Source organism: Rutilus rutilus (assembly GCF_951802725.1).
Source record: "Rutilus rutilus genome assembly, chromosome: 23".
Lineage (NCBI taxonomy): Eukaryota > Metazoa > Chordata > Actinopteri > Cypriniformes > Leuciscidae > Rutilus > Rutilus rutilus.
In genome coordinates this window covers 5,336,396-5,347,623 of record NC_140233.1, presented here as the reverse complement: position 1 = coordinate 5,347,623, position 11,228 = coordinate 5,336,396, and the positions used below count along the sequence as shown (strand labels likewise).

At 35.2% G+C, this 11,228-nt stretch overlaps 1 protein-coding gene across 2 annotated transcripts; it reads right to left on the bottom strand.

The window, feature by feature from the left end:
- Nucleotides 1-2,379: 2,379 nt before the first annotated feature.
- On the bottom strand, nucleotides 2,380-10,074 carry tmpob (thymopoietin b). Of its 2 annotated transcripts, none has more exons than XM_084398010.1 (6): nucleotides 9,415-10,074; nucleotides 6,359-6,476; nucleotides 6,065-6,238; nucleotides 5,358-5,461; nucleotides 5,149-5,255; nucleotides 2,380-3,464 (listed from the first exon to the last, which is right to left on the bottom strand). In XM_084398010.1, the coding sequence occupies exons 1-6, from the start codon at nucleotides 9,652-9,654 to the stop codon at nucleotides 3,104-3,106; spliced, it is 1,104 nt and encodes a 367-aa protein (XP_084254136.1). In that variant the 5' UTR covers nucleotides 9,655-10,074; the 3' UTR covers nucleotides 2,380-3,103. The 2 variants fall into 2 exon arrangements, with proteins under 2 accessions (XP_084254136.1, XP_084254137.1); XM_084398011.1 differs by having other exon boundaries at nucleotides 2,615-3,464; nucleotides 5,149-5,252; nucleotides 9,415-10,050.
- Nucleotides 10,075-11,228: the final 1,154 nt, after the last annotated feature.

The window sequence follows — 11,228 nt, the reverse complement described above, 5'->3', positions numbered from 1 at the left end:
GCCCACTACTTTACAAATCCCACTATGGTGAAGTCTTGGCTCATGAATATTAATATGGACGGTGTTTTAATAAAAGCTTTTTCAATGCTGAAAACACAATGGATGCACATAGTAATATTAAAAACAGTGAGCTATGAACTGAGCCAGTGATAAAAGAAAACTATTTTATATTCATTAAAATTCTTTTGTTCTCTGTTTGCTAATGACGTTTTATTATAATATATATATATACTTTTACTATATATATTTACTATTTACTATATATATTTTACCATATATATTTGACTATATATGACTACACATACATATACTGTATATATATATATATATATATATATATATATATATATATATATATACATACATACACAAAACACTAAATTTCTTTAAGTGAAGAAACTAAATATCTTTATGTATGCAGAAGTTAAAATTAATAATTATGTAAGACAAAATTTTGTCTTTTTCCTATTTAAATGTATTATTATTATATCCTCTTCCCAAACACACACACACACACACACACACACACACACACACACACACACAGGAAGTATGTGTAGGAAGAGGTATATGTGTAGGAAGAGGATATCATAATAATAATAATACATTTCAATAAGAAAACGATTTCAACAAGACATTTTTTGTCTTATATAATCATTGATTTAAAATTTCACATACATAAAGAAATCTGATTACTTTACTCAAAGAAACTTAGTGTTTCGTAAATATTTTAAACAAAACTAATGTTATGCAAAAATATAAAAGCTATTAGAGACTGTAATATTATTAAGTATGATTGACACGTGACACATTTTACTTTTTGTTTTGTTGTTTTTGTAATCTTTTTTAATACAATGAAACACCAAAAAGTACCTACCTGCGTCTGAGCCAATCAGCCCGGCCAACTGGATAACGTCACATTACGTAATTAATATTCACGAGCCAAGCCTTCGCCATAGTAGATTTCGCTCGACCAAGACAGGTCAAAAAACGAGGGGCGGGGCTTTTCCGGAGAGCATTACGCAAGAGATTCCTCTCATCTCAAAGTCACCGTCTGATGTCTTTGAGACATATTTATGTCAATTATTGATTATATTGTTCGCTAGTTCCTGTGTGCAATGATGTGTCTGAAGGTCAAACCTCCTGTAAAAATGGAAACATTCCTGGTTTAAAACAATTTCTGGAATGTCATGTGTGTGTCAGTCACTGAACTGACCTTGCTGTATACATACAAGGAAAGGTCACCTCTGGGATCTCAATGGTTTTCTTTTATTTCACAACAGATTTGTATTGAATCCAGGATAAATATTCAAATCATTCCGTATGCCCAGTTTTCCACAAATAGCTGCCTAAATATACAAAGTGCAAATTGGACTTGTATACCATTCACTGCATTTGACAGAGCAGTACAAAACTAAGATGTTAGTTAGTGGTTAGTGGAGTCAGTATATGTACATTTATTTAAAAGTAACCCACTGCATTTAAAAAAAAAGCTTTTAATTTCAGAGAAGACGTTAGAAAAATATTGCAGTTAAAATGTGATTAAACTGAGTAGCAAAATATAAAAACAAACCCCTGCACATTAAGATGCATCACAAATGTATTGTTTTGAATGAAATGAATATATACTTAGTACATAGGTCCAGACGACAATAGCTTTGTTTTTAAAAATCACAGATAAGAAATGAATTGAGTTTAGTCAGATGAATCACAGACGTCCGATTACAGTCAATAGCAGGCAAGTGTCGGCGGACTCGATTCTCATTATGGGTTTTAATATTGGCTACAATGCCACATCACATTATGAAAACATCACAAACACGTTTAACAAAGCCACCATTACCTATAAAAAAATAAAATAAACTGCCTCTTAACCAGAAGTGAAGCGTTATTTACTACACAAGACTTTCATATAAGATCACATTTTCTTTCAAGCTTTGGATAAAAAAACAAAAAAACAAATATCAATCTAAAAAGTCTAGTTCTAAAACCAGACATTATCTGAGCTGGTAGTTCAGTTAGCTTGGACATTTCAGTGCTAAAAAATCGTTAGCTACGGGATGAATCTCACGAAAACCGTCAAGCTTACTATATTAAAGTCATATTTCACCACAAAATCAACATTTATCAAAAAAAATTTTTTCAGTTAAGCACATTCATAGATTCTCATTACTGTATAGCCAATAATAATTATGTATCTAAATGTAATCATTATTGTAATGTAAACTAAGTACACACACTGTGGCTGTACTTAAACTGAATTAAATTTATGCCAATTTTAAGTAAAGATAATTATTGTGCTCAGACATGAATTACATCAATCAATTAATTTATTAAATTAATTCAAAATATTATAGTAATTAAATTTTTTTTTTGTTTAACAGTAACACTAATTATTACATTTTTGCACTATAGTAATGAAAATGAGATTTTTCACTCATTTGTGGTGAAATATGACCCAGATCTTTCCTTCTGAGACACAACCTACTATTCAAGAACACAATTTTCTCACTCTGGTCTCATTAGCAACACTTCCTAATGTCAGATTCAGTCACGCTAAAAATAAACTTCACCAGGTTTATTCAGGAAAACGTAGATTTTTTTTTTTTTTTTTGCAGACATTCAGCTTGAAGCTTTTCCTTCTAGCCGTGATGTGTGTGTGTGTGTGTGTGTGTGTGTGTGTGTGTGTGTGTGTGTGTGTGTGTGTGTGTGTGTGTGTGTGTGAAACCGAATTGTGCTTGTGTTGGCCGCATCTTGGCACTTGAAGAAACACGCAGGCGAGTCCTAAACTCTCGTCGTGTGATTCTGAACGGCGAATGATTCACTGCTAGCGATCATGAATGAACACTACACTCGTCTACGTCGTCTCGAATGCTACAAAAACCGTAAAATCACAAAGCAAGATCAAAACACACGATGCACACAGAGTTTAAAGACTACTTGAAACAAGTCTATTCAGATGTGACTGCTAGGTCAAACTGAAATAACCAGAACCCCCCCCCCTCCCCCCCTCGCCAAACCCTGCCGATGCGTTGCTCCTTAAAGGACTAAAAAATAAGTCTGACGGTAGATGCATGCTGAAGCAGCTCGACGGGTTTGCCGCTCACTCGCTGTCGTCACCTCCTGGCTGGTATTCCGGGTTAATGTAATTGATGATGGGTGTGATCAGATTGTCCTGGACATAGAACTGGCAGGAGTCGATCTGATCGGCGGTGACGTTCTGGAAGGCGTAGTACAGAGACGCAGCCAGTGCGATGACCACCAGAAGCTTCAGCCAGAAAGAGAACCAGCGGCGAGGAGTGGGACGAGCGGCGGGAGCGGCGGGTGCTGCACTGCGAACGTCTGTGACGGAGGATTTAGTCGTGGTGTAAATGTTCTGCTGGAGGAGCGACTCCTCGGACCAGAGGTTCAGCGGCTTCACCGGACGCCCGGCCGCACCGTGGATCGGCCTCCGACATGTGGCCCTGATCGGACAGATAACAAATGTGGGTTTAATTAAAGCACTGATTGCATTTTTCATGAAATAAACAATTTATTTAATATTTATTAGGGCTGAACGATACATCGAATTTTCATCGTCATCGCGATATGAACTCGCGCGATGAACACATCGCAACCGACAGCCTGACACGATGAATAATGAATGCCTGGTTCAGATTACAAGATTTTTGTGTGTTACGATAGTCATGGTGTCAGATTACACGATTTTGACTCCTAAAATCTTGTCGTGTTGTGGACAAGAAACATGTCAGACTACACGTTGCTTTCCAACCAGTCATCGCGTGCCGTTACTCGCACGCACACACACACACACACGCTCACTCGCGCGCACACACACACACACACTGAGTCCCTCGCTCGCTCACTCACTCGCACACACACACACACTCGCACGCACGCATGCACACACACACACACACACACTGAGTCCCTCGCTCACTCACTCACTCGCGCACACAGACACTGGCGCGCACACACACTCTCGCTCACATACTCACTCACTCTTGACGGAACCCGTCGTGGAGGACCGTTAAAAAATTAAACATGCTAATCTTTCTGTTGTGAAGCATCGCAGACGCGACGTAGGTTGTCGCCCACTATGACACACTATACGAGATGACGCAATCGAATCTTGCGTCCCAACGCCCGTTGTCGTTTACGAATCCCCACGACACCCTACGTCAAACGGATCGTGCCAAAATCGCGCTAAAATCGTGCAATCTGAACCAGGCAGGTAATAAACGTTTGACCTATCACGCCAAGAACCTATTAAAGCACTAAGACATGGGAACAGTATAGCTAACATTCACATTTGAATATTTATCGCAAGTCATATCGTCATCGCAATATTAAATAATGTTATCGCAAATCGTGCAGCCCTAATATTTATAACATTTTATAGCTATGTATCTTCTTAATTTATTGTAATTATTAATTATTATTATTATAGAGAGAGAGAGAAACAAGTATAACATATAAACAAGTCACATATAATCAAACATGTCAGGGTTATATAGAAGAAAGATACATTTTTTTTGTGGTAAATCTTAAAACAGTTGCACAATTCTATATCAGGGTTATTTTAGTATTATTGAGATACTATTATAGATTATTAATATCAGTTTTTATAGTCATATTTTGTATTCATGTCAATTTTAGTTAATTTAGTTAGTTTCCATAATTTTGTTGTGCTTTTATTTGTCATTTTTAATAGTTTTGGGCTTTTTTTTATTGTTTTTTATTTTATTTTTAAATATAGCTTTTTTTATATCAAGTTTCAATTCAGTTGTAGTTTTATTAACACTTTATTTTAAGGTGACGTAGTTACACATTACTACATGTACTTACTATAGTAATAACAGTAAATTAAGCATAATTACAAGTAACACTAAACCCAAACCGCAACTCTATAGTAAGTACATGTAGTTAATTACTTATTTGAGTATTGTATTAAGTACAATGTAACTACGTCACCTTAAAATAAAGTGTAACCTAAATTTAAACTTTACTAAATCCAGTTAAAATAAATTAAAATAAGAAATGTTGCCTTAGCAACTAGATTAAATAAATTAATAAATTATTTTATTAGTAACAAAAATGTGTGAAATGAAACCTCCTTCACTCAGGACGACACATCTTCATACTCACATTATTCCGGTTGGTGTGGCCGGTTCATTGGGGAAGATTTCCTTCAGAATATCTCCTCCGTCCACGGATGCTTCCTCAGTGGCTGATGCCGTCTCCTCCACCACCTGCTGAATAGAGGAAAACTCTGATAGTAAGAGATTTTGCACCAGAAACCGAGGCCTGATGACTCTATTGTGATGCTAACTGTATTTTTCCAGTGCAGGCTTTACTTTAGAGCGCTGTCTGCTGCTGGTCCTGGTGGTGACTGGAGTCTTTCCTCGGCTCCGGACCGGCTTCGTCACTACAGGAACCGGCTCAGGTGTTGGAGCAATTTCTGACAATCAAATGCAAAGCAAAATTGGTGAAAAGGAGACTTAATATGTGACCCTCGACCACAAAAAACCAGTCACATGGGTACATTTTTTTAAATTGAGGTTTATACATCACGAAAAAGCTGAATAACTAATATTTCCATTGATGTATGGTTTGTTAGGATAGGACAATATTAAACTAAGGAATCTGAGGGTGCAAAAAAATATAAACATTGAGAAAATCACCTTTAAAGTTCTCCATTTATGTTCATGATTGTGCTGCAGTCACTCACAAAAATAAATGTTTTACATATTTACAGTAGGAAATGTACAAAATATCTTCATGGAACATGATCTTTACTTAATATCCTAATGATTTTTGGCATAAAATCGATCATTTTGACCCATACAATGTATTATTGGCTATTGCCACAAATATACCCGTGCGACTTGAGACTGGTTTTGTGATCCAGGGTCACAAATGACCATAAATATTTAACTTTAAAACTAAATGTTTGATACAGAAAAGGTACTTGTCTGGATGAGTCTGATCACATGCAATATACTTGAACGTGCACACGCTCGACTGGATATTTGGATACTTGACTTGATTATCCCTGCTTTACCTTCTTCTTTGTCGCTGTACTGATCTTCAGCCGAATGCGTGTTGCCGTTCTGGTTTCCGTCTGCTTTGATGGTGATGGCCTCTGGGATCTTGGTCTCGGGTTCAGGTTCATTCTCCAGCGGCGGATGCTCCAGGAACTGCTGGAGTTTCTTCTCGTACACCTTACGCGTAGTTGCTGAGATGCAGAATCAGACATGTGAGGATACAATGCAAACCTACACATAATATAGGACATTCATATTGGCCGATTAATATCCACAAACACAATCAGGCTGTGGAAAACCTCAATACTAACCAACAATTGGTCCTGTATTGACTCCATACTTCAGAAGCTGAACCTTCAACTCTTCATCAGTCAGTCCCAAAAAGTCGTTCTCCTCAGCCCGAACTCTGTCTGTCTTTCTTGTGGCTTTCTGGAGGTTAAGGAAACATCGTTTTATTTGTACCTACATCATAGTTTATATCGATTATTAAATATTATTGTTGTTAACATTTTTTAGAAAGCATGTTTTATTATGGTAGACTAGTATGAAATGATCACTGGATCAAAAAGCAATTATAAATACAGGCGAAATATTTTATTTAGACAAATAAAACAATAAAAAAAATGCAAAATGCATATTTTATTGTGAAAACCAGCATTTGTAAATTCTCTAATTATAAGCATGATCACATTTAATTTTATATAGGATTATAATAATTGTATCATATATATAATGATTCCCATCTGCTCCAGCATCCATCATAATTATGAACAAGCATGCTAATCTGTGTTAATGCATGCTTTTGATTATCCTAAGACCAGGGATGGGCAGTATATCAGATACATGTATTTAAAATACTATTTTGTATTTTAAAGCCTTTTGGAAAAAATCAAATGTAATTTGTATTTAAATACATTTAACCCTTTAAAACCGGATGTGTCGTCGACGACACAGCCAACCAAGCTGTATTCATGTCACTTTAATTCCTCAACCGTTTGCACTATCAATATAATTCAAATAGTTCTTGAAAGTAGACATCATGCACTTTTCGGCAATATACGGCTTATTACGGTAATGTCACACTTTCCGTCTGCAAATGACATCAGCGCGGGATGGAAGGATTTGAAAGAGAGATACGACGCGCGGCAGGTTAGAGTGTTTTGGATTGCATAAAATAATAAAAGAAACGAACAAATACATGGCGAAAGAAGCAGAAGAGGGGATTGGGATGATTTTTAATGTAATTTGGGAGGCGGATGGCTGTTACTCTTCCACGCATCTAAGCATGTAGCATGTGTATGTGTGCGTGCCTGTGAATGCGTGCATTTGTATGTGTGCGTGTATGAAAAAAAGTGTCCTAAATGAAAACCGTGCAACCCAATGTCACAAAAAAGACTTATATAGTTCATTTTTCAACTTTAAAGTGTTAGTTTCTTTCGTTCGTGATTTTTTGTCAGTTTTTTTTCTAAATAAAAATCAGTAAATTTATTCTTGTTTTTTTTTATTTTTGTCTATTTAAATTCTATTTACAAACTCACCACACACAATAATGGTCAATAACTGTAATTTGTTGAAAGCTTATCTTTTTCTGAAAAAGATGACACCTTGCACATGAAGATAGCACATTGTTTTAGAATTTTACAGTCAAAAAAAAAATCTAATTATGTGAAAAACACCTATTTTAGCTTCAGGTTCTAAAGGGTTAATATAAGATGAGTATTTTTTAAAATACATAAAATACTTTTTGCCAGTCAACCTCTTTATCAGGGTACTGATTTTGTGCATCAACTAGTTCAGACATTCACTAGCTCAGCATTGGGTCAGCGATTTTTTTCTTTTCTTTTTTTAATAAGGTGAGAATGTCATGATCAATTCTACCTGAAGTTAAAATAGTGCATTATTCACTTCAGTTAACATGAAAGAATAAAAGAGCACAGACATGTGGGAAAATAGCGTAAGCCAATCAGTCTTGACCGGTTGTTGATTTTTATCTAATAAACTAGCTTGTCAGATGTGTGTAAAGCATTACTGCGTGTTAGGGCTGGGTGATAGGACACTACATATAGCGATTGATGGAACTTTTTCTAAATCGTTTACATAAATGGGCCTATTTGTGGGGTAAGCAAATTTATCCGTGCAGCTTTTAGTGGGCAGGAATTATTGGAACGCTGGAGTGGGAAAAGCAGCACTGATGAATGATACTCCACAAACATCTTGTACATAAAAATAAAAATAAATAAAAAAGGGGTAAATATTGTCAAATGAATCTAAATTAATTCAAATTTAAAATTTTAGATACACTTTCTAATTTTAATAAACTTATAGAAACAAATAAACTTTACATAAAATAAACATAAAATTACTTAAAAAGCATTGGACTACCTGCAAAAAACATTCAAAAGAGTTTGAAAATTCAGTTTATGCTGCGGAATCAAAACTGATATTGAGAATTGTGAAACCATGATATTGTTACTGTGAAGTAAAATTGAGGTTTTGGTCATATCGAGAAAAGGTTCCCACAGTTTTACATACAGTATGAATTTTTTAATAGTGTTCACCACAAGTAATAGACTAACATTGTAACCAGAAATAAGTGGCCTATATGAATGGCTGCTATTTTGCATAAGGTTATTTGTAATTGCCAGAAAGAAAGAAAGAAAGGCCTGTGTAGTTTCTTCATTCACTGTGACCTATACCTGCACTGGATGGCCAATTTCACATGTATTTTTCAAAATACAAAATACTGTATTTCTATATTTAAATAATTTTTTTCACACAGTATTTTGTATTTAAATATATTTTTTTCACACAGTATTTTTTAAATATTTTTTTTCATACAGTATTTTCTATTATTTAAATACATTGTTTCACACAGTATTTTGTATTTAAATATATTTTTTAAATATATTTTTTCACACAGTATTTTGTATTTAAATAAAAAAAATCACACAGTATTTTGTATTTAAATATATTTTTTCACACAGTATTTTGTATTTAAAAAAAAATAAAAAAAAATCACAGTATTTTGTATTTAAATATATTTTTTCACTCAGTTTTTTTTAAATATCTTTTTTCACAGTATTTTGTATTTAAAAGTTTTCACACAGTATTTTGAATTTAAATACATTTTTTCACACAGTATTTTGAATTTAAATAAAAAATGTCACACTATTTTGAATTTAAATAAATTTTTTCACACAGTATTTTGTATTTAAATATATTTTTTCACACAGTATTTTTTAAATATATTTTTTCACACAGTATTTTGTATTTAAATACATTTTTTCACACAGTATTTTGTATTTTATATACATTTCCATGTATTTATGCCCATCTCTGCCTAAAGACTAATGTTTTGAGAGCTCACCCTCCCCGAGCGGCTTCTGTCGGACACCAGCGGCGCTGTCATCTCCTCATCACTGGAGAAAGTGTCCTGAGCGGCAGGAGAGAGGCTCTTCTTGTTGAGCACGGTCAGGTTCTTCAGGTACAGCTGAACATAGACGTCTTTCTTGCTGTCAGCGCTCGGTAGAGGAACATTATTGGCCAGTAACTCGCTCTTCAGTTTCTCTTTAGTGAGCAGCGCCGGATCCTCGTGAAATTGCGCCATGCTTATTATCTTTACCAGAGTACAGTATGAAACACGGGTTTTACTACCAAAATGCAATTGTAATTACTTATTTTCCTGTTTTAAAAGTGTAGCGGTAACTTGTGTAACGTTACGCCCCCGCACGAGAATAAATGAAAGTAAATGATGCCTCGCGCTGACAACCGTCAAACCGGCTCGCGCCTTCCGTTTGAATGTCCTCCTAGGGGTTTTACGACAAACACAGCTGTCTGTTACATCCAAAAATTGATTTTTTTGGAAGTTTGAACATCGAATCTTGTGGATAAATAAAAACAACTCTGCTAAAATACGCAATTTAGCGGTTTTGCGAAGGCGGGTAAAAGTAGAAATAGCTCTCGACGGCTATCGTGCGCGCGCGCCTCGGAACTGGCACAGTACAACAAAGCTCAACGCTCATTGGTCGAATGGGTTAAGTAAGGCGTTCTCCTATTGGTCGAGAAGGAAGAGTGACAGACGCTGGTCCAAAACAAAGAGGCCGACACAGAGCGACAGCTGCAGCATATGGTGTCCGTCTGCAACACACACTTGAATTTACAGCAGGTTTCTTTACAATAAACTGTGTAAACTCGGTTGAAAGGCCTGTAAAAAATTAAGATTGGAACATTATTATGAGTTTAGTTCAACTGAAACCGTAGGTGGGGATTTTGACAGGGTTGTATTTCATAATAAAAGACTAATACAAAATGGGGGAGGGGTATCTTAAAAAAATACCATGGCACACGAATATGGTCATTATTCAGATTTACTGTTAAAACATCATGGTATTAAATGGTATTTTGTAAGCATGGAGGAGTGTAAACCCTATAAAGCGTACAGAATTGTGTTTCTAAGACCTGAAAATGATATAAACTGCTGAAAAGTTTTGCTTCTAAATGCCTTTCTTCCTCTTGATTGATAGTTGAAACTCTTTTTAGCTATAAAAGGGGCTTTTAGTATTTTCAGTAGTTCAGCTCGTGTCTTTTTGCTGTGAAATCTTTAATGATTTTATTGAATACCACTGTATTTGTTATATTTTCCCTTAGAAACATTCAAACGTTAGACTAAAATGTACACGGTAAGACTAAATCATGCTATGTAGGAAGATTAACTCAATATAGAGGAATTACAGCATAACATCCTACCTAAAGATGGCAGCATAAGCCTTATTAGACCAGGCTCTACAGTAACAGGACAGACGCATAAGGTCAAATGAACCGTATTTAGCAGCAAATCCGGTACAAATCTGGTCTTGTGGTATGTATGACACACATGGAGAAGTACAAAGTATACAGCACTGTAAAGTAAACACAGATGAAATGCACATGTGAAGCCAATAATAGTCTTAAGTCTAAAATCTTAAAGTCAACATGAAATCAAAATTGATCGTATTTACTTTCTTATAATGCATGCTCCTGCGAACACGGCACATTATTCTAAAGAATAAGAAATCTTATTTTTTGTCAAAACGCTTGCTCTGCATCTAAAATAATATTCCTTTGCAGCTGACTAAGCCTTCTAAAAGATGCAATCACTTAATAATGAATAAAATCACCATATATATATTTTTTTTCATTTGA